Source organism: Mya arenaria, chromosome 8 (genome assembly GCF_026914265.1).
Source record: "Mya arenaria isolate MELC-2E11 chromosome 8, ASM2691426v1".
NCBI classification, from domain to species: Eukaryota; Metazoa; Mollusca; class Bivalvia; order Myida; family Myidae; genus Mya; species Mya arenaria.
Window position 1 is genome coordinate 8,999,636 of NC_069129.1, and position 24,961 is coordinate 9,024,596.

General features: G+C 37.0%; 1 protein-coding gene and 1 long non-coding RNA gene across 2 annotated transcripts; one reads left to right on the forward strand and one right to left on the reverse strand.

Moving 5' to 3' along the window:
• The first annotated feature begins 8,565 nt into the window (after positions 1 to 8,565).
• LOC128245086 (putative phosphatidylglycerol/phosphatidylinositol transfer protein DDB_G0278295) lies at positions 8,566 to 14,085 on the forward strand. The gene is made up of 3 exons (XM_052963302.1): positions 8,566 to 8,663; positions 12,868 to 13,055; positions 13,951 to 14,085. The coding sequence occupies exons 1-3, from the start codon at positions 8,576 to 8,578 to the stop codon at positions 14,029 to 14,031; spliced, it is 357 nt and encodes a 118-aa protein (XP_052819262.1). The 5' UTR covers positions 8,566 to 8,575; the 3' UTR covers positions 14,032 to 14,085.
• A 4,129-nt stretch (positions 14,086 to 18,214) lies between these two features.
• LOC128245088 (uncharacterized) lies at positions 18,215 to 22,101 on the reverse strand. The gene is made up of 3 exons (XR_008263052.1): positions 22,060 to 22,101; positions 19,922 to 20,844; positions 18,215 to 19,698 (listed from the first exon to the last, which is right to left on the reverse strand). It is a non-coding gene; the product is annotated as an uncharacterized LOC128245088 (long non-coding RNA).
• Positions 22,102 to 24,961: the final 2,860 nt, after the last annotated feature.

The following is a 24,961-nucleotide window of genomic DNA, read 5'->3' on the forward strand; positions in this document are numbered from 1 at the left end:
TGTGTAGTTTGTCTTTGTTGTTTTGTAATGCAGTGTACATCCCGCTTTGTGACGTAGTGTACATCCCGCTTTGTGACGTAGTGTACACCCGGCTTTGTGACGTAGTGTACATCCGGCTTTGTGACGTAGTGTACACCCGGCTTTGTGACGTAGTGTACATCCGGCTTTGTGACGTAGTGTACATCCCGCTTTGTGACGTTTTGTACATCCCGCTTTGTGACGTAGTGTACATCCCGCTTTGTGACGTTTTGTACATCCGGCTTTGTGACGTTTTGTACATCCCGCTTTGTGACGTTTTGTACATCCCGCTTTGTGACGTTTTGTACATCCCGCTTTGTGATGTTTTGTATATCCCGTTTAATGACCTTAATTAAACCCCGTTTTATGACGTTGAGTATATTTCGTTTCATTACATTGTATTTACCCCGTTTAGTGACATTGGGTACATCCCGTTCCGTGAGTTTGTGTATATCCCGTTTGGGGACGTTGTGTATATCCCATTTTGTGGCGTTCTGTTTATCCCGTTTTATGGTGCTTTGTATATCGCGTTTTGTGGCGTTTTGTATATCCCGTTTTGTGGTGCTTTGTATATCCCGTTTTGTGGCGTTTTGTATATCCCGTTTTGTGGCGTTTTGTATATCCCGTTTTGTGGCGTTTTGTATATCCCGTTTTGTGACATTGTGCCCCTTAACAGGATCTTCGTTAACTGGTTGGTCGCTGGGCTTGTCTCTCAAGTGACCATTGTATATTTACTTCAATTGTGACATCATGTATATCTCTGTATTGTGGTTTGCGTTTTCAAAGAAATGTTGAGTTTCTTGTTCATCAAACAAAGTCTGTGATATTTTGGGCTGTGTCAGCACCTCTTTCATATTTATTAAAGCACACGTTGTATTAACTGATTCACAAATGCAAAAAATGACAAGTAGAATAGTCTGTATATACATTTGATTTTATTTATTTGTAAATAATATGTTATTCCAAATTAAACTAATTTTTATGTGCAATAATATAGCAAGTGTAATAAATATTGAATACAAACAGTGTCCTAGTCGTTCTACGGATTTTTTCACGGTTAAGTTGAACAAGTTGGACAAGTTGAATGAATGTTTTCCAAAGGGGTGTAACGGCGATTTGATCACCAAGAAGCAAGTTGAAATCCCAAGGGATATCAGAATTATCGATCTTCCATCTTTGCGCAGTTGTTTGTGCGATCAGCGAGAACCAACAGTTCTGAGGATACAATGTAATAGCCGGTGATGGAACTCACATACTTGTCCTGAAGTTAACTAAGTTTAAACTTATTTATTTTACAACGATTGTGAAACAAGTTATTTCTACGTTATATTAATATCTCTAGTTGGCACGATGTTACGCGATAGTGTAGTATTGTGTTTTGGAGGAAACCGGAGAACCCAGAGGAAACCTGCTTGTCCGGCCTGATGAGGTATAATGAAACTGACTTGGCCATCACCGATTCACTTTGAGACAGCATGAACATAATCATTTGCAAATAACATTCCTGAAGGTTTGCCTGGTATAATTTGCCATACATATTGGTCTTGAATCTACATGATATTTTAAACACTACACACATCAACCTCTATCGACCAGATTAATAAAACTAACACACGGTAAGAAATTACTTATCTCAAGGCAGACAACATGTTCTTGGAGTTATTTGATGTCAATTGAATCAAAATATGATTCAACAAATTTCCTTTTTTGCTAACCTGCATAAGGGCCTTTTCTTCCTTCTATTGCGTTTCGTTGGCCAAGAGGAGAGGGTTATACGCTGTATTCTAATGCTTTTGGTCGTGGTTTCTCGCCAAAATAGTCGGCCAAAAAAGTAAAAATACGCAAACATTATGTATTGGTGTGGCATCTTTAAACTCATTTACGATAACATACTTCCACGGGTGCAAAACAGTGGCTCCAGCTCTTTTAGGAGCTGTGTATAAAAAGGAGCCAATGACACTTCCGAGCTAGAGCAAAAGAACGGATATCATCGTAAAACGTAAGTATGACTCGTTATTTTATCTAATATCACAATTATGAGGGCTTATTTGAGAAATCGTGGAATGCAGTGCCATATAAATATGTTTAATCTTCACACGTATTTCGGTTATTTTGTAAACATATTGTTTATGGAGTTATAAAACCGATTCTCCCATCAAACACATCAATGTTTAGAAACGAAAGTAGAACATTTTCACCTATGTTCAGCTGAATTTCACTCAAGAAGCTTACATTTAAGATAAAGCCAGTATTATCGAGCCCTTTTATTTTGTCGGGAATAAAAATGACCGCTTGATTACCGGAATAAGCATGTTTATACTCCTTTTCTGGGTTGAGCTGGAGCCAAAGCCAGGGAGCTGGAGCCAAAGCGTGGAGGCTGAGCCAATACGCTGTATAATAATGCATTCAACTGGTCATATTTGGAATAGTTGCAGTTTTTTTATTTATAACTAGTATTAAGATAGTGGTTTTTTTTTAAATATATAATTATGTATGATTATTTAATGCAATTCATTTGATAATTGGCGTTGCAATCTCAGAAATGTCGATGGAGCTAAACAATCCTTTCACAACATCTGTATAATTATATGGTTACTGTTTCTTGAACAGTCTTCTAACTCCAATCAGATTCCAAAATAAATGAATAGTAGTGGATGAAAGAAAAGTGTGTCATTTAACAAAGATTAGATAGACGAAAAACTGCTGCTAAATTATATCAACAGACCGCTAGTACACCATTTGGATTGAATACGTGTAAGTGTTAATTTTCTTATTTTTCTGTATATTTGATTTATATTTGCTATATATAAAAAATGAGGTACCCTTTTTACCGACATTAAACGCGAGCTTGGCTTAGATTAAAAGAAAAAAAGTGTGAATTCTTACAATAATTCATTGTTTCCATAAGTAAGCACACGATATTAAAGCTGCACTCTCACAGATAAACCACTTTTTATTTTTTTTGTCATAATATAAAACAACACAGGTTTGCTTTATTATTACGATAACATATTAACATTTTTTTTATTAATTAATATAGGGTAATTACACCTTTTTGAGGTCGTTACCATCTGCAAATGCCCGCAAAATGGTTTACAGCCCGACGAGTAGCGCGAGGGTTGGCAAAAAGGTGTATTAACCATTATTGCATAAAATTACACACCATGAGTAACTGTTTTGTTGAAAAGCTGTTTAATGTCACGAAAATACAGAAACAGTTAGTTCAAAATAACCTCAATTACATGTACTTGTGTGACGTCACGAGTGATGTCGCTGAAAAGGTTTTACATTAAGCTCGAATAGGGCTGCCAAAAAACTCGACAGTTTCATTTTTGTTTCAACGCCGTGTTCAGTCGATTGGAAAGTGTTTTCTTTTTTAGTAATTTACTGGATTGCCTGGATTATTTACACATAATACCTCGGGTAATCGAATAATTACCGATATATTCCTTCTTTAACATTTAAAGTGGCAACTAATTTAAACCGGGAAAAAATGTTAAAATGTTCTGGACAAAATGTTCAGCATCTTCAGCATCTAACAGAGAACAATATATTTGAAAACTCTTTGTTCATTGCATACGAAGTAATGGAATCATGTCCATATAAGTCGTTTGTTCTGAATAAAATCAACAGAAATGACTAAAGTTGGGAGGAGTTAAACGTTTTAGACTTAATTTAGTGCTTTAAGAGCAAACAAATAGTCAAAACAACTGCAGAAAGTACTATCTAGTAAACACACATCAGCTTGCCAGGAAAATATATTTCAGAAGGAAATATGTAAGTCATACGTGGTTTATTTCATTTCTTTAATGTTTGTAAACAGCTATATATGCTCAAATATGTTTTAGTGCAATATTTGCATCGTTGACCCACTTTCGGTAAGAAACCAGGTCGCTCAGTCTCCATTGTTATAATGCGGGCCCTGATAGAGCTTGTGTTAAACAAAAAAGCCGGGAATTAACGGCACGTGAATTTACTGAATAATGCACGTTTTTTTACCGATAACGCCCGGGTAATTGCGTTTTAACACACCACGATAGTGGCCCGAAAACACACATTTTATGCAATAATCGTTATTAATAAAGAATTTAGCGTTCGGAATTTGCCGATATTTCTCATCAAAACAGGCATTATCATACAGCGTATTGGCTCAGCCTCCACGCTTTGGCTCCAGCTCCCTGGCTTTGGCTCCAGCTCAACCCAGAAAAGGAGTATAAACATGCTTATTCCGGTAATCAGGCGGTCATTTTTATTCCCGACAAAATAAAAGGGCTCGATAATACTGGCTTTATCTTAAATGTAAGCTTCTTGAGTGAAATTCAGCTGAACATAGGTGAAAATGTTCTACTTTCGTTTCTAAACATTGATGTGTTTGATGGGAGAATCGGTTTTATAACTCCATAAACAATATGTTTACAAAATAACCGAAATACGTGTGAAGATTAAACATATTTATATGGCACTGCATTCCACGATTTCTCAAATAAGCCCTCATAATTGTGATATTAGATAAAATAACGAGTCATACTTACGTTTTACGATGATATCCGTTCTTTTGCTCTAGCTCGGAAGTGTCATTGGCTCCTTTTTATACACAGCTCCTAAAAGAGCTGGAGCCACTGTTTCGCACGCGTGATTTTATTCAAGGATAAGAGCGGGGTTTTTTTGGAATAAAATAAGTGACTGAATATCTTGTCAGATTCTACTTAAGGAAGAGGTGTGTAGGAGGAAAGAGCGCTATATCTGATTTATACACATTAATATTTCCAGAATGTAACGCAAGATGAACAGAAGTTTATGTCAGCTGTTTGATTAATGGAGCCCAATAATGCTTATTTTTGGGCGCATTTCTTATTCAATCCCGTTCGTTTTCTACCCATCTCTCGACGTCTTGCATCGTTTAATCCAGGTTGTTCTGCGACATTCCCCTCCTCATCCTGTAACAGCGAATCGGTAATCTTAGAAGGTTTGTGCCTCTTAATAACAACCTTGTTAAACAGGTACTGCCTCTTTTAAGTCGCGTATTTCAAAGCCTTCTCACCACCGTAGTATTTAAGACATGTAGGTCGGATGCCGTATTCTCAAGTGCCTTAGATCCGATTGAAAAAAAATGTACACAGAATAATGACGAAAAAGCACGAATCCTAACATCATCTTGATAAACATCGTCGATTTCCAGATAATCCTGCACTTTTTAAAAAGCAGAATGTATTAAGAGCCTCCATGTCTCTAATTCTTCATCGGGGGAGTCCACCCCTCGCCTCCTACGCCGTATTTGTTTTCATTTGAGGCTTTCGTATCCTTCTCGTCGCTTCCGTTCTGTCGTAGTGCATTGTTCTTTATTGTTGTAGCATAGTATTTCGCGTGATAAATGTCTTCTCGCAAATTTCGCTTGAGAGCATGTTAATATATCGTTGGGCAATAACCTTGCAGATGGAGGAGGCGGCAATTTATAGCCGGGTTGGCTTAATGCTTTTCAAATGGCTACATCTCGCAATATATTATTTACTCATTTCAAGACCAAGATTGCCCCTTCTCGTGATTGAAGGGGACAGACGAGAGATTCAGGAGGCCCTCAGAAGGATCGGGGAAATTAGGGGTCAGGAGACCCCCCTTGATGAAGAATGAGGGGGTCAGGAGGCCCAGTATGGATTGGGGAGGATAGCAGAGTTGTTCAGGAAATACTCAAAATAATCCACTTCTTTATCTACTGCTGTTCATTTTGCGTAATATTTTTGATAAATAAATATGAACTAAACAATCAGTGTTGGTTTTCTGTTAGGACGAATACTGCTTTTTTCGTTTTCTGCGTCACGTTGAACCAGTTATTTCCCTTGCTATGCAGGGCAGGGCATGATTATTGCTCATTATAGATATTTTTAGCGCGCTTTTCTATTGTTTTCATTTGACCCTACCCTACCTAGAGTATGCCGTAGTGTGGGGTTTTATTGTAGAGTCCTATAAAATGTGCTTTTTGAGGGAACATGTTACAACTGAACTATTTCATATTTAAAATCAAACTCTTAGATTCTACCGTAGTGATTTACTCTGATATATGTCGGTTTTAGTAAAGGATCCGGTTCTCAATAACAAACTATAGAACAAAGAAACACAATTAAGAATCAAATAAAATATTCTGTCACTTATTTTGTTCCAAGAGACACTTGTCTGTTCATGAAATAAACTTATTACAATAAATGAGTTTGCTTATAACATTTCACGATGACATGGTAAAAACGTTTGCAATTCTACGTTAAATGGTGCCCATTTTGGTGCCCTTATTTGGCGAAGAGGTTTGGCGTTAAAACAACCACTTCCAAGTGGAATACAGCATAGAATCCTCTGTGAATCTAGCATTTCTACTTTGATTCGATATTTGAAACTGTATTTCCATTTCGTCACACTACCGATAGTATCCTCAATATCAGAATGCAGTTTGGCAGCCATCGTTCTAAAACAGTGTACTTGTCGTTCTATTTCGTCTTTGAAAATGTGAGGGTGAATATAATGAAATAGAAGTTATTTGTTTGAAAACATCTTCAAACTTTGTACTTAAGTACAACAGTGCATCATGGTTAGCATTTATTGGTTTACTCTTTTATAACGGTGTGTGTTTAAAAGAAGGAAAAACTGTAAAATAACAAAAATTATTAACATTGCCAACAACCATAACAAAACACTGGCAATCTATTTTAATACTTTAATTCATGAGCGTGGCAGTTTTAAGTCACACATGTTGTCCACATATAACATGCATGTTATTTTAACATGGATAAAACAGTCATATGTATTTCATTGATTCATTCTTTACCCTTTTTTCTTTTCGCATCCAGGTTTTTAAATGCATTTTGTCGGACTATGGGTATAACTTCCTTTGCGTGCAAGTTTAAGGACGGCAAAATTAGAAAAAAGGTAACATGGAATGCTTAATCGATATACAGTTTTTTAGAGTTATTTAGAGTTAAACACACTAAGTATTGGATAAAATAATAACACAAGTATGGACAGTATAGTTTCCTAAGTACTCCACAAGCGGAGTGTCCCTTAGTCGTCCAAATCATTAAGGGTGTTCTTCATTCCAGAAAAAAAGATAATATCTAGACTGTCGATGTAGGCGTTGTCATTCAGGTCTTATAGGACATTACTTATTGTTGTTTCTGTTGATTTCCTTTAAAAGACATACATGTATGAACTCATTTGTACACGTATATAGGATGTGATAATACAACTACAGTCGAACCCCGATGGCTCGAACTCCCAGGAATTGGCGAAAATACCTCGAGCCTCGAAAAATTCGAGCCAAGCGAGATTGTTTACCTTCAATATAAATAAGTCGGTTCTTTACATCTAGTTCGAGCCAACTAGAAATTCAAGCGAAGCCAGCTCGAGCCAACGGGGTTCGACTGTAGTCGTACAAGTATGTGTACATAGTTTTATCTAACGATATCGCCAACGCGAAAGTGGCCGCTTATCTTCGACATCACGGGACATCATCGTTATTATATGAATCTCGATAAGTTATAAAATTTGTGGGAAAGAAATATACGGATTTATCGGCAAGTATTTGAGACAATGTGTACTATAACGTATAGGAAGGCCTGTATGATACTCGTCCGGTTGTTCTTTCTATCAACAGTCATTAGTGTCAACTATGGAGCTCAAGGCCAAACCATTGCAGCTAGTAAGGTTAACAAACATCCGAAGTTTCGACATCACGATAACCACATACACTAAATGCAATATAAAACATATGAGGATGACGTAATTCAGAGAAATAATTTTGGATCCATAGGAGAGATATATAACAACTGTGGTAAGATTTATACGATGCATTTTCTATTAGTTTTCCGTACGTTCTATTAAGCAATGTCTCCCCTTCAAGCATGTACAGTTTGTTTCCTCCATTTTAGTATTAATCTATGTTCTTAAACGTTAAGTAGTCCGGTTAAGTAGTCCGGTAAAGTAGTCCGGTTAGCGCAGTGCACTCGCTTCTCACCTAGCCGACCCGGGTTAAATTCCCGGCCTGGGCGCATGTTAGTATGGCTTGTGGTCACCAGGCCGAACAAGTGGGTTTCCTCCGGATACTCCGGTTTCCCAAACAACACAAGACCACATTATCATTAACATCGTGCCAACGAGAGTGATTAATATAATGTTGTAATAACTTGTGTCACAATCGTTACAAAATAGATAAGATTTAACTATGACATTTTTCAATGATTTTTTCCGCAAGAATCCATACTTTTCTTTGCAACAGAGTAAAAAGTTTGTTGTTGGTTGTTTTAAATTCTGCATTTAAAAGAAATATGTATGTGTAACACATAACGATTCCTCCTTTTTGTAAATCCATGTTTGGCCCTTATTTGGTTCAGCTATGAATTGTGTGTTCATGATTAATGTACGCAGGACGCCTGAAGAAAACTTAATATCGCGACAGTAAATTATTTGTTAGCATGTCTTCCCTATTATTACATACACAAACAGCGGGCTTTTTTATATGCCCGTCTAATAGTAATATACTATCTACGCTCACTTTTTAGAGGAGAAGGACCGCGTGATGGTAGGAAGGACGATATTGATAACTGATGTTAGACCGGCAGGACTGTATGGTGTAACGGCCCGCTCGTTCGTTAACATAACACTGGGTGAGTTACAGTTATGATTGACGTAAATCACGAACGTTTGTTGCCTTACTGTAATAAAGGTTGACACATCACGAACGTTCATTTTTTTTTAAATTATTAGAATGGTGGGCTACTGTTATAGGAGTTTACACATCATGGACGTTCATTTCCAAAGTATGAGACTTCGTGGAAAAGCGTATTAACAGTTGACACATAACGGAAGTTTATTCCCTAATTATAAAACTGGGTGGCTGACTTTAATAAAGGTTGACACATCACGGACGTTCAGGTCCATATTGTGAGTCTGGTTCGGTTACCGAAATTAAATATGATCATCACGGACGTTCAGTTCCTTATTGTGAGTCTGGTTCGGTTACCGGAATTAAAGATGATCATCACGGACGTTCAGGTCCTTATTGTGAGTCTGGTTCGGTTACCGGAATTAAAGATGATCATCACGGACGTTCAGTTCCTTATTGTGAGTCTGGTTCGGTTACCGAAATTAAATATGATCATCACGGACGTTCAGTTCCTTATTGTGAGTCTGGTTCGGTTACCGGAATTAAAGATGATCATCACGGACGTTCAGTTCCTTATTGTGAGTCTGGTTCGGTTACCGAAATTAAATATGATCATCACGGACGTTCAGTTCCTTATTGTGAGTCTGGTTCGGTTACCGAAATTAAAGATGATCATCACGGACGTTCAGGTCCTTATTGTGAGTCTGGTTCGGTTACCGGAATTAAAGATGATCATCACGGACGTTCAGGTCCTTATTGCGAGACTGGTTCGGTTACCGAAATAAAAGTTGATCATCACGGACGTTCAGTTCCTTATTGCGAGACTGGTTCGGTTACCGAAATAAAAGTTGATCATCACGGACGTTCAGGTCCTTATTGCGAGACTGGTTCGGTTACCGGAATGAAAGTTGATCAACACGGTCGTTCAGGTCCTTATTGCGAGACTGGTTCGGTTACCGAAATAAAAGTTGATCATCACGGACGTTCAGGTCCTTATTGCGAGACTGGTTCGGTTACCGGAATTAAAGATGATCATCACGGACGTTCAGTTCCTTATTGCGAGACTGGTTCGGTTACCGGAATTAAAGATGATCATCACGGACGTTCAGGTCCTTATTGCGAGACTGGTTCGGTTACCGGAATTAAAGATGATCATCACGGACGTTCAGGTCCTTATTGCGAGACTGGTTCGGTTACCGGAATTAAAGATGATCATCACGGACGTTCAGGTCCTTATTGTGAGACTGGTTCGGTTACCGGAATAAAAGATGATCATCACGGACGTTCAGGTCCTTATTGTGAGACTGGTTCGGTTACCGAAATAAAAGTTGATCATCACGGACGTTCAGGTCCTTATTGTGAGACTGGTTCGGTTACGGAATTAAAGATGATCATCACGGACGTTCAGGTCCTTATTGTGAGACTGGTTCGGTTACCGGAATTAAAGATGATCATCACGGACGTTCAGGTCCTTATTGTGAGACTGGTTCGGTTACCGAAATAAAAGTTGATCATCACGGACGTTCAGTTCCTTATTGTGAGACTGGTTCGGTTACCGGAATTAAAGATGATCATCACGGACGTTCAGGTCCTTATTGTGAGACTGGTTCGGTTACCGAAATAAAAGTTGATCATCACGGACGTTCAGGTCCTTATTGTGAGACTGGTTCGGTTACCGAAATAAAAGTTGATCATCACGGACGTTCAGGTCCTTATTGTGAGACTGGTTCGGTTACCGGAATTAAAGATGATCATCACGGACGTTCAGGTCCTTATTGTGAGTCTGGTTCGGTTACCGAAATTAAAGATGATCATCACGGACGTTCAGGTCCTTATTGTGAGACTGGTTCGGTTACCGGAATTAAAGATGATCATCACGGACGTTCAGGTCCTTATTGTGAGACTGGTTCGGTTACCGGAATTAAAGATGATCATCACGGACGTTCAGGTCCTTATTGTGAAACTGGTTCGGTTACCGGAATAAAAGTTGATCATCACGGACGTTCAGGTCCTTATTGTGAGACTGGTTCGGTTACCGAAATTAAAGATGATCGTCACGGACGTTCAGGTCCTTGTTAAGACTGGTTCGGTTACCGGAATAAAAGTTGATCATCACGGACGTTCAGGTCCTTATTGTGAGACTGGTTTCGTTTCTGCCATAAATGTTTACACGACACGGACGTTCAGTAAGATGGCGTTTGGTGAAATTTGTTTAATCATTATAGTGATATGTGACAAAGCATAATCTTTGCTGCAAAATCTTATAATGTATTGACCAGTGTGAATAGTGTGTGCACTAGGCGAGCTACGTTATACATGGTGTCACATAATAATAATAATAATAATAATAATAATAATAATAATAATAATAATAATAACATCTTTATTTTAAGAAGGTAACACATTATGACATAATTACAATGTTAACTACAAACCATCATATTGTCAATATGGCCTTCTAAAACAAAACATAATGACATCTTTACACTATTCACACATGTATACATACTATTATTCAAATATCATCAAATACGATAAACAACAGGTCATATAAAGCATAAATGCATAATTAATCATTTTAATTAGATTAAACACAAGTATACAATTCACACATGTATACTATCATTCAAATAGCATTTATAAGTCAGACTCCACAATACGTATTGCACAATCATATGACGGAAATGCACATGTCCGTCCTCACTGTAAATATTTGACGAAATGGTTAACAGACAACGAAAGTGACATGATAACACTTAATGGTGTCATCATAATTTGTGTTATAAATCCAGGTCAAGTTTAAGTCATCCATCAGCAAATATCAAGTATATAGGAAGATTATACAAACAAGTGTTAAACATCTGTATAAACACAAAGGGAGACGAGAATTTTTTTATAAAATACATCATATTCAACTCTCATTCACATATGTATTACATGAACTAAGTCACGTACTGTAAATGAATCGACCCTTAAGAACAAAAAATGATTGCATCCCAAGTTTGAAAAACAGCGGTCCGTGTTGATTTAATTTTTTTATTCAACTCTGTACTTTGGTAGCAATGGTATTAAGAAATACTTAACTGCGAGAACACCCTAGGCGAGAACATCCTTAAGCGGTGTTTTGTTTCATACGAGCTACTGAAAACGGATTTAATATACGGGGGCTTTTAAAAATTTCATACAGTTTGTACATAAATATTTCATTATATCATAATGTTAACAACCGGCTTATATCTCGATACACTGCCCTTCAAAAGGAGGATAAGCAACGACGAAGCTTAGTCCACATCGAGAATTTTAAAGTTGTATAAGTGTTCTCATACTCCAATAAAAGTTTGCTATGCTTCAATTGAAGTGGCTAAACACACTTATACGAAAAACTCACAAAACCATTCGTGTTTCGAAAGCATTTCATTTGTAGCATCTTACTGAAAATACACTGTGTTGAACGTCGTTATGTCAGTGTGCTTCGTTTTCGACTGACCGACACACCTTTGATTTTACACTACAGCTTGAAATTGCCTAAACAATCAAATGATTGCACATGACTCAGTAAGTATCATATATTACGTACACATTTTTATGACATATTTTAAGACTATTGTAAACAGAAAAATATACTGTAAGAAAAAGATTTAAAATATAATTTGGCGTCATGTATATATATATATATCTTATTATCAAATGCGAGTTGTTTTTTTACTATCAAAACATAGCTGAAGCTTTAAATTACGAAATAATTTTATCAGGTTTAAATAATTTGTTAACATTTTACTGCATAGTCACCAAGGCGTAAAGTGTCAAAATATAAAAATAAACTAATTATTTATATATAAATCACAACATGACTGTATACGTGTAACCCTGTTTCCCTTCGACTTGCGTCGCTGTAGCGTTTCATGGCTGCAAATATTGTCTTTCCCTCTAAAGATCATTTCGATTGTTAAATCCTTGTTTGGTGGAAAAAAAAACAGTTCGATGTTTAATCTGTCCTAAAATGGTCTAAGTAAGTCAAAGAATTTAGAAGTTATTAAACAAGATTATTCGGCTCTCCCTTTTTAAAACTGTGTGTTGTCTTGGTAACAACGATTAGTGGCCGGTTTTACCTTGAGGTGAAGCAAACCACGTTCGTCTGCAAGTGTGAACTATACAACTTAGTGTTCACTAAGGATTTATGTTTTGTCCCCTTTAAAACACTTCAGACGAAGATCTGGAAGGTGGTCGGTCCTACCTCGAGGTGAAATACAACGGGAATGATTTACTTGCCCGCAACTGGGAATTATGCAACCTCGACGAGGATTATGGGGATGAATGGCAGATATACTGCCCGTTTTCATCAGGGGAATATTCGTTTGTGAAAGAATGTCAAATCCCCACATATCTTCCAAGGGTAAGCTGTTCGTGTATTATATGAACGCTTGTATTCCTTTCTGTACAATAATCTAACAAGCATGAATTGCATTTTTAGTTGGAGTAATATTTGACTTTTTGGATTAGATGGTCAGTACTTAACATTATCATACATGTACTATAATCATGTATAGTAGGTATTGTTATTTGGAAATTTGAAAAAAACAACAACACTATTTTAATTTAATAATGCAGTTTAGTATTATGGAATTATCATTATAATAACTAAACTAAATGTAGGGGCAATAAACGAAGAAATTCAATTATTAAGATTATATTTCACAGTCAACGAAGTCACATAGTCAGAAAGTTCGATGGTCAGATGAATAATGTATATACACTGTCGATTTTTTAATATTATTAAATATGAACTATATGTATAGAAGGTAATGCTATTACGAATCCTTTACGCCGCTATAAATAAAACACAATTTCGATATGATTATGCGTTACAGTATTAATTGAAACCTCAATGTTATGCACCAGTCAATTGTAATTGGGGATAAACTGATGGTAAGATCCCCGCCAAATGCCCCCGCACCCAAGGGACCTTAGGTTAGGCCCATTCCCCGCTCTATTTTGCGCAAAGACAAAACCACCGCATTCTGTCGGCACTGCGGGGCCACCTGAAAGGTAAAAACACGGCCCATTTCCCCGGCTATCCCCGGTAAACCCCCGGACCTGGGGGGGGGGGGGTTACAATTTACTGGTGCATTAGTAACTAGATACAATGTAAGGGAATTAAACGAAGAAGTTAAATTATTAAGATCATGTTTCACAGTCAACGAAGTCACATAGTTAGTCAGATAAGAAATGTATATACACTGTCGAGTGCCATTGGTTTGTTTCACTGAATATTTGTTTCTTCATTACAGGGCCGATACGAGACAACGGTTTGGATAACGGACCAAAATGACAAGGTGGTCATCTGTGGATTTTCTAACTTTACACTTTGAAAATATTGCCTCCAACGAGAACCCTTATAAATGAATATGAAGCCACTTCGAACACGCGCGGTCAAATCTTCTTTCTTTGCGGGTAGTGGGGAGTGGGGCTGTAATTGAATTTAATGTAATCTAATTGAATTTGGAATAAACAAAATACTTTTATTAAATGGACATAAATAAGTACATGAAAAGTGATTAACGCCTAGTTAATTCCACTATTGTTTTGTTGGTAACCTCAACTTTTATTACAAAACAATATCAGTTATATTCGTGTGTATTGTGTTGTTTCGTGATATGGCTTTAGTATAACTTTATTACAACCGTGCGACAAGGTTAGTGTCAAATTTATTTGTAACTATTTTCCATTGATTATCATTCAAATTTTGGGTTAGGAATGAATAATTCAAGGCAATCGTTTTATAAAGATTTGCAAGTATTAAAATGATCGTTATATTTTAGTGTTGGGACTTATGTTAACGTTGTTCTTACGTTGTATTAAAGACTAAAACAGGTTGTCCTAACGTTGTGTCAACGTTGTCCTGGTCGTTGATAGACGCAGTTGCGATCACAAAATGAGTTTACATGCTTGGTTGATAGACTCAGTTTCGACCAAAAAATGAGTTTACACGCTTGGTTGATAGACGCAGTTTCGACCAAAAAATGAGTTTACACGCTTGGTTGATAGACTCAGTTTCGACCAAAAAATGAGTTTACACGCTTGGTTTCTAAACTTTATCGAATGTTAAATAACGTTAAGTTTATTTTTTATAAAGATTTAAATAATTTGCTAGAAGGAAAGATGTGAAAATAATTCGAATCTAACTTTGTGAACCATGCACTTTATATTGGTCGAGCGGACATGTGCAAGACGTAAGGTAGAACACACTTAAGCCATCCTGGTAGCATAAATTTAACAGTAATTTGCGCAACGTGATTTCATCAAAAAGGGGGCCGATTGTTCAGAAAATCGCTATAAGTTAGCGATTCGTCAATTTAACAATCGTTACATTTTAAACAAATCGCTTGCTAACAAATCGTTAACATTCTGATTGTTCAGAACTTTGTTATCGCTATCGTTTACTTATCATCGTTATTTAACGATATGAATAACGCTAAGTAATTTTATTTTATTTTTAGCTACACACGGGTTAACCCGTAATGCATTTTTTTCCACATTGCATTTAAATGCATAAGGTTTTACCCACAATACGACTAAAACATAATGGCTCCACTAGCAGACAACTATTTGGCTTCAGAAGAGAAAAGTAAGAAAAAAGGTTAAAATTTCACAAATTCAAAGCGGGGAAGAAACAACAAATACCATGACTTAAACAGGGCTACAAAGACAGCAATACAGCAACATAAACGTCAGAAAGGTACAGGGGCGGGCCACTAGCAGAATAGCCCACAGTGGATGCGCTGCGCCTTGTTGATATCAATAAGGCAGTGCTGCAGTGAATTCAGTAGGGCGAGCGTTTACCTAACGTAAGTAAACTGTTTTGTTTTGTATCCCTGCAACGCAGCGCATACACTGTAAGCGCGGGGAACCAAACAGCAAACGGTTGCAGCAAATGCGATTACTGAACGCATTGCTGGTTTCAGTGGGATTCCTGGAGGCTTAGAAACAATTATTGCGAAAGAAGAGAATGGTAGTGTTCTACTAATTTTTAATATTGAACTTTATTCTGTTCATTTGCAGATTGATTTATTTATTACATATAACTTTTCATAAATTTAATATTTGCGGCTGCTGATAAGTAAAACAAACAAACTCAACAAAATCTAAAAATAGATTATGGAATTCCTACCTCCATTTTGTTTCCATTTGGAGTGTTCATATGACTTGAATATTGAAATGATGTCATGAATAGATATCCTAGTCAATGAGCCATGACAAAAGTGTATACATTTGTGATAACATGATAAGAGTCGCAAATTCAAACATTCTCAAGTAATGCTATTGTTTTCTTCCTGCTGCCTCCAACTGCTTTTCTATGTTATGACAGATATGCCAACCGGCTTTATTGAAACATTCGAATGTCACGAACGTTTAGTACAAGAAACTTGTTCATACATCGAAAAGCATTGTTGGAATTAAATGTGATACATTTATATTTATGCGGTATCATTTTAAAGTAGTTTACATATATTTGTTCAAATCTATTAATCCAACGATGCTAATCAACTTATTCTATAATTTATGAGAGTGTCGTCACTTGATCTATGAGGCCCCGACATGGGATCACATTGTACCATCTTAATAACAACTTGTATTGAGGCAGTTATTAGTACTTAACTGCTATTATAAAGACTGCTTGTAGCATTAGATTTGTTTTATTCATTACAATGTGTTTCATTGTATCCTCTCAAAAATATATAAATTCAAAACATAAAACAGAACTTCAGTTGAAGGTTAATGAGCTGTCGAATGGCGAAGTGCTGATACAAGTAAGTTTGGATACAGATGTATGATTGTTTTATTTAATGGTAAAATGCACAGGTATGACTTTTCTTAATTCAATTTCTTAATTCAGCAATTATGTATCAATAATTGACCATTAGAAAGTGATAAAAGGTGTATCAAATTATTAATCACAAAAAACTACAGAGGAACGTTTCTTACAGCTACATGTTAACTTCATGTCATCCCATAATCTTAAGGTTGAACACTATAGGTTTCGTTCATGTTTTTCGATGAAAAAGGTTTATTTCATTCATATCGGTGAAAGAATGAAACATATTGGTAAATGATAACTTGATCATTTCACTCTGACTCGAGTGAAAAGATAACATCTGATCAGCAGCAGACAACTCGGAACTACTTTTCCCATCCTTTGTAAGATTTAGTTCCCTTGACTTGAAAGAGTACATGTGTGTAACAAGTAGAGTATTCGTGTTTGCTGTCGTCTGCTGTGCAGCAATTGACACAATGGCCGAATCCTATCGAATTGTCATTATCAAATTATGCATTATTTCTAATTAATCAAACAGTTTTTTTATGTATTTTAACTATTAAAAATGAATGAATTTACCATTTGATGTATAAGCTATTTCATGGAATATACTGCTACACTTTACTCGCTTAGTAGGTTAAATATATATTTATGTGCTAGTAATGGAGGTGTAAACCATGTTCATCTACAGACTCTAACCCTATACATGTATGCACAATCATTTTAAATTTGACTATTTTCCTTCAACAGTTCATAAATTCAGGGGGGTTTTGCTCGGAAAAGGCTTGTCCAAAAGCTAAACGATAAAGGAGTCCCGCCTAATAGTTCAGTTCAGCGGCCTTAAACACCTGGCCCCAATTTCTCGAAACTTCTTAAGTCCCTTATAACAGATTAAGCTAAACTCATTATTTTTGGGTTTTCTCAAACTGCGTAGTATTAACTTCTTTAAGAGTTTTTACACTTTAGATAGAAATAATCATTTTGATAATCGCGAAACACCATTTTTCATTTATTTAAGTTTAATTTAAGAATGTATTATGGCTAATTGAAATAAGCTACTTAAGCCTGTTTAGCTTAAGAAGTTTCGAGAAATCGGGGCCTGAACAATTATAGCAGATTGAAAACCAATCAGGCCAAGGCAATTTCCGACATCTTGTCGTCGAAGAAAACTTCCGAAGTCTGCGTTCTATCCTTCCAAATAGCATGTTCGGGCCATCCTCGACATCTCCTTCATGAGTTTTCGTAAACCCAACATTAACGGAATTGTGAAATTCCAATTTAATAACTAAAAAACTGATTCGCTCAACGACAAAACACCCTGCGACTGCACAGCGCCATGAATTTGCCATCGAAGAAATAAAGTAGGATCCAGATGATCCGGCAACATTTTCTGGCTAAAAACTGTTAACAGAGAAATATACATGTGTAACATTGTTGTCGCACACTGCCATAACATATATGGACGCCATGCCATCCTATTCATGAACAGCCGGTTTTCTGTTGGGCCTGGCTTCGTTCATTTCGTGAGAATCTGTTTTCGGTATAAATATGTTTGAGAATATTTGAAGACGGGCCTCTCTTGGAAAACTATATAAAAACCAGTTCAGCAATCACAAAACGTATGAAAAATCTATCAATTCTGTCATCAAAAAGGATACCGATATACTAGCAGCAAAAAATTCTTAAGATTCAAGATTTATTTACAGAATATCCAGAAGGCCATGACCCATGTGGACAAATAGACATACATCGTACAGGATATTTCATGCATACATCCAAAATAGACATCTAATTAGCAATACATCAACTGCATACGTGAAGTAAATTAAAATATTGTATCATACTTTTGTATTAAATAAATGAACAATAAATGTAAATGTATAATCACTGATAAATGGAAATAAAGAGTATATACAAACATATATACAATACGGTAGTTTTTTTATGATGAGATTAAATTAGCAAATATCGTAACTCCCTACATCGGACAGCCTATACAAAACTTAATTAAAGGGAGACGAAGGGAAATCACTAAGACTTTTAAATTTCCTTTTGTAAAATCTAGACAGGTAAGATTAGTTTAAAACTGTTTAGGAAACATTCTACAGAGAATCATTGTACAAATTTGGTGTAAATATTCAGTCTAATAACAATACAGACAGAAATTATGTGTCGAGGTGAAAAGATATATTTAATGCATACTGATAGAGTTTATAAAGCATGCGTACTTTTAAATGCGTACTTATTTTGATTCAGGTAAGAGTTACTTCATCAGAAGTATTTGCATACACTATTATTGGACTAACACTTTAGATTAGTTTTTTAAGCTGAACACTCGCTTATGTAACAGTAATTCTAAATAAAAGTATTTTATACATGTATGATAAACAAGTTAACATTCGTAATAAACTTATCAATATCAAAACTTTACATGATAACAAAAATAGACCACAAATTAGTACGCGTACATGTCAACTGATATAACTTAACATAAATACTTAGTTTTCTTAACAGGTCTTCTTTATCAGATGTAATTAAATAGATAAACTTTTGCATGTTTTGCATGTCTACGTTTATAAAATACTTTTTAATCTTAAAAATTGATTTAAAAGCTTGACCTGCAATTGTATTTTGGGGCATCTGAAAATGAGCCCTCAGCTCGATTTATTTTTATATATTTGTTAAAAAATGTAATTCAAAATAAAACGCTGCTTTATATGTGCAATAATACAGCAACTGTAATTAAAATGGACGCTAACATTTCCTAGACCTTTTACAAAGTATTGTTAGGTTTTTAGTAACGATCAAAACATACAATTATAGACGAATGAGATGTTGTGGACTATAATCTAATAGAACGAAGGGCAAATCAAATTAATTTCGGCACAATTCTATAGTAATTATGACTGATCCATGAAGTGCTTACAAAAAAGACATACACGCTATGGTTGTGATAAGCTATACCGCGGCAATCGTTTGAAACGCTAATGGTCATCCCATTACATAGTTGCTGGTCCTTATAGTCCACAAGTTGGATAAAAGTTTTCCCCGGGAGAGTAACGGCGATTTGAATACCGAGGAGCACGCACAAATCCCATGGGGCATCAGGCAACTTGAGATGCGACTCCACGGCTTTATCTTGGAGGTATACTGTTGTTTTTGCCGGATATGCTACTATAAGCCAAGGGTTTCGCATCATTGATCGGCGTTTTGGCAGCCAGATCTGAAACATTTGCAACAAACATTTCGGAAGTTTTTTCTGGTGTTATTTGCCTCAAATACTCATCTTGAATCTGCAAGTTCATGTACATTAAGCTTCATCGACGAAATTCCATTAAACGAACACACGTAATAATTTAACTCCGGGTAGACAAAATATTTTTTGAGTATTTCTTTGTAAAATTAATTCAAGCATGATCGAACAAATCTGAATGCGTTGTGCTTACCTAGATTCCAGTTTTGTCTTCCTTCCATTGCAATCGTTCCCAGTGCCGATTTTGAATATAGCCATTTCTCTATGTCCGGGTCTTTCTTGAAACTGTATTTCCGTATCGTCATCCTTTTGATAGTATCATTCATTTCAGAACGCAGTTCGTTTAACATTGTCTTGCAGCTATCGTTCCTTCCACGAACAACTGGTGTTCAGATGTGTCCGAGTTTGTAATTTTTGCTTTAATGGGGCCCAATCTCGCATTGAGTCTGCCATATTCTGCCGTTATTTCTTTCAGTATCGCTTCATCTTCATCTTTAATTCGTTGCATTGTGTCCAAAACGTTTTTTCTGCCAATTCTGGCAGTGGACAATAAATGCATTGATTTCCTGTTGAAATTTTGTTGGCTTTCGCCGTTCGCCTTCAAACTGCTTATCGGCATAGTAAACGAGATCTTGAACGTTATTCAAGTTTACGTCCAAAAGGATGTCAAGTTCTTTAATAGTCGGCAAAAGTTGTTGAAACTTGTTATTCTTGACAAAGCCTTTCGAAACTTCAGCAATGTAATCGACTTTGCATCCCCGATGTTCAAGAACAATGCAGTCGCCACAACCTATGGCGTCGTGGGAAGGGCAATAAAATTTTATTTTCTCGTCTGGATGATAGCTGCAATAGTCCATTTGCCCAATATCGGAATGCTTAGTTGAGGGATAAAATGATGGCATCTCATCTTTCTTAAGCAGAAAATGGTTCTTGAAATTCTTGAATCGCTGGTGTAACTCGAAACATGATCTACACATGTACTCCTTGCAATTCTGACAAAAGCCATCAGCGATCGCTTGTTTCCCTCCCTCTCCACACGGCTGACAAAGCGGGCATGCCTCACCGGAGCCTTTGTCATGGCCGGGGTCACGTGTCTTCCCATAAACCTCCATCTGACTGATATATTTTAGAATACATTATAAAACATTTATTCAAAATCGTTAACAAAAGCAACACTATCACCAATCGAACATGAACTTTCTTATTAAGGCGTGCAATATTTAAAGATGCTGAGATGTATGTGACGTATGTAAGTTTATTTATCATCTATATGTCCATACTGACAGTATACGCACAATTGTTCTATAAACAAATTTTATAACACACTCCAGGTAGTTCTATCTAGAAATGATATAAACAAACTCCAAATTCTTCTATATATAAACAAAATAACATACTCTCTATGGTTTTACATGGAAATGATTCTACATACTCCCTTTTGAACTATGTAGAAATGATATAAACAAACTCCATAATTTATAATTGATCTATATATAAATAATATACAATACTCTCTATGGTTCTATCTGAAAATGATTCTACATACTCCCTATGGGACTCTGTAGAAATGACATAAACATACTCCATATTGTTCTATATATAAATAATATATCATTCTCTCTATGATTCTATCTGAAAATGATTCTACATACTGCCTATTGAACTATGTGGAAATGACATAAACATACTCCATATTGTTCTTCCTAGAAATGATATAAACATACTCCCTATGGTTAGATCTTGAAATGATAAAGCATACTCCCTATGGTTATATCTAGATATTATAAAACATACTACCTATGATTCAGCTTATGTTTTTATCTATAGCTGATTAACATACTCCATATAGTAAAATCGAGAAATGAAATAACAAATTCCTCACAGTTTTTTTATAGAAATTACATAAACATACTCCCTTTTGTTTTAACTAGGAATGCCCAATCTTTTCTCTAAGCTATCAAAAAAGTCGTAATAAGGATATTGACAGCTGTCGGTTTAATCCAAATGTTTTCCATTTGTCGATTTAGATTAGGCATGTTGTATGAAGGTATATAGGTGACTAGCTTTTTGTTTTAATCGTTTTAATCGGTCAAGGTCATATTTGTTTGTTTTCTTTTCAAAATTTTCTCCATTTGATATATTTTATGGTATTATCCGAATTATATTTTAACTTTAAATAGTATTTTAATGTTCGCGGTTTCCTAAATATAGTACGTTGTTTATTAGTCGTTCAACCCAAACATGATTTAAATTGCACTTTAACCTGATCAATACGGTTGATATAATTATATACATGATATATTACAGCAATTAAGTAACTTAAAACATTACCCAAATTATACTGTTGAATATTCCGTCTTAAATCAAATGTTATTTGCTTTCATATGAGTAACGAGATAAACTGGTTGTGTTTTATAATACTTCACGGTCCGTAAATTCAGAAGAATAAATTTCTGAAGTATGAAATATAAACTATGAAATATGAGTTACCGCTGGTATTACGTATACATATATCCATATGTGACAGTATGCATGAATCTATGAAAAAAGATGTGCATATTTCTAATAAATCGGGAAGATCCACGATGATTAATACTGTCGGGATGCAGTCACGAGATTTAAAACTGCGGTTGTGCAGTCACGATGTTTAAGACTGTCGTTGTGCAGTCACGATGTTTAAGACTGTCATTGTGCAGTCACGATGTTTAAGACTGTCGTTGTGCAGTCACGATGTTAAAGACAGTCGGCGATGTTCAAGACAGTCGCTGTGCAGTCACAATGTTCAAGACAGTCGTTGTGCAGTCACGATGTTCAAGACAGTCGTTGTGCAGTCACGATGTTTAAGACTGTCGTTGTCCAATCACGATGTTCAAGACAGTCGTTGTGCAGTCACGATGTTTAAGACTGTCGTTGTGCAGTCACGGTGTTAAAGACTGTCGTTGTGCAGTCACGATGTTTAAGACAGTCGTTGTGCAGTCACGGTGTTTAAGACAGTCGTTGTGCAGTCACGGTGTTTAAGACTGTCGTTGTGCAGTCACGGTGTTTAAGACAGTCGTTGTGCAGTCACGATGTTCAAGAATGTCGTTGTGCAGTCACGATGTTTAAGACAGTCGTTGTGCAGTCACGATGTTCAAGACAGTCGTTGTGCAGTCACGATGTTCAAGACAGTCGTTGTGCAGTCACGGTGTTTAAGACAGTCGCTGTGCAGTCACGATGTTTAAGACTGTCGTTGTGCAGTCACGATGTTTAAGACAGTCGTTGTGCAGTCACGATGTTTAAAACAGTCGTTGTGCAGTCACAATGTTTAAGACAGTCGTTGTGCAGTCACGATGCTTAAGACTGTCGTTGTGCAGTCACGATGTTTAAGACTGTCGTTGTGCAGTCACGATGTTTAAGACTGTCGTTGTGCAGTCACGATGTTAAAGACAGTCGTTGTGCAGTCACGGTGTTTAAGACAGTCGTTGTGCAGTCACGGTGTTTAAGACTGTCGTTGTGCTGTCACGGTGTTTAAGACAGTCGTTGTGCAGTCACGATGTTCAAGACAGTCGTTGTGCAGTCACGGTGTTCAAGACAGTCGTTGTGCAATCACGGTGTTTAAGACAGTCGCTGTGCAGTCACGATGTTCAAGACTGTCGCTGTGCAGTCACGATGTTCAAGACAGTCGTTGTGCAGTCACGGTGTTTAAGACAGTCGTTGTGCAGTCACGATGTTTAAGACTGTCGTTGTGCAGTCACGATGTTTAAGACAGTCGCTGTGCAGTCACGATGTTTAAGACAGTCGTTGTGCAGTCACGATGTTTAAGACAGTCGTTGTGCAGTCACGATGTTTAAGACTGTCGCTGTGCAGTCACGATGTTTAAGACAGTCGTTGTGCAGTCACGATGTTTAAGACTGTCGCTGTGCAGTCACGATGTTTAAGACAGGCGTTGTGCTGTCACGGTGTTTAAGACAGGCGTTGTGCAGTCACGGTGTTTAAGACAGTCGTTGTGCAGTCGCGATGTTTAAGACAGTCGTTGTGCAGTCACGATGTTTAAGACTGTCGTTGTGCAGTCACGATGTTTAAGACAGTCGTTGTGCAGTCACGATGTTCAAGACTGTCGTTGTGCAGTCACGATGTTTAAGACAGTCGTTGTGCAGTCACGATGTTTAAGACAGTCGTTGTGCAGTCACGGTGTTTAAGCCAGTCGTTGTGCAGTCACGATGTATAAGACAGTCGCTGTGCAGTCACGATGTTTAAGACAGTCGTTGTGCAGTCACGATGTTCAAGACTGTCGCTGTGCAGTCACGATGTTTAAGACAGGCGTTGTGCAGTCACGATGTTTAAGGCTGTCGCTGTGCAGTCACGATGTTTAAGACAGGCGTTGTGCAGTCGCGATGTTTAAGACAGTCGTTGTGCAGTCACGATGTTTAAGACTGTCGTTGTGCAGTCACGATGTTTAAGACAGTCGTTGTGCAGTCACGATGTTCAAGACTGTCGTTGTGCAGTCACGATGTTTAAGACAGTCGTTGTGCAGTCACGATGTTTAAGACAGTCGTTGTGCTGTCACGGTGTTTAAGACAGTCTTTGTGCAGTCATGATGTTTAAGACAGTCGTTGTGCCGTCACCGTGTTTAAGACAGTCTTTGTGCAGTCACGATGTTTAAGACAGTCGTTGTGCAGTCACGATGTTTAAGACAGTCGTTGTGCAGTCACGATGTTTAAGACTGTCATGTTGAGTCGGGGTGCTGTCACGAAGCGTAAGACTGTCATGATGTGTCGTGTGTCACGATGTTTCAGATTGTCGTGATGAAGTCGCGATGTTTCAGAATACCCTGATGCAGTAACGGTGCCGCCACAGTTTGACCAAACCGTAGAGCAGTCATACTTCTACCGCAGCTCGATCTAACATATTTGTACCACCACTGTAGTCTCTTGTGTGACCGCCCGTCAAAAAATGTGTTTTATTTTTTGTATAATTCAGTAAGAATATTACACGATTTCATACGTTGTTAACTTGCTACTCATATGTGATCAATTACGCTTCTTATGTTGATGAGTCCCAACAAAAGACGATAAGCCTCGTCTTCTGCGCGACTGGCTATCATTGTCACAATTTGAGCACTGATTTCCCCATTTTGTCGTAGATGCAACAATTGTTAGGCCATGTTGGATGGAAAGAGGAAATCTGCGGTTATCCATGTGTGATATGTAGCTACAAAGTGCAAGTTCCTCATCATCAGTGAGGGCTCTTTCTA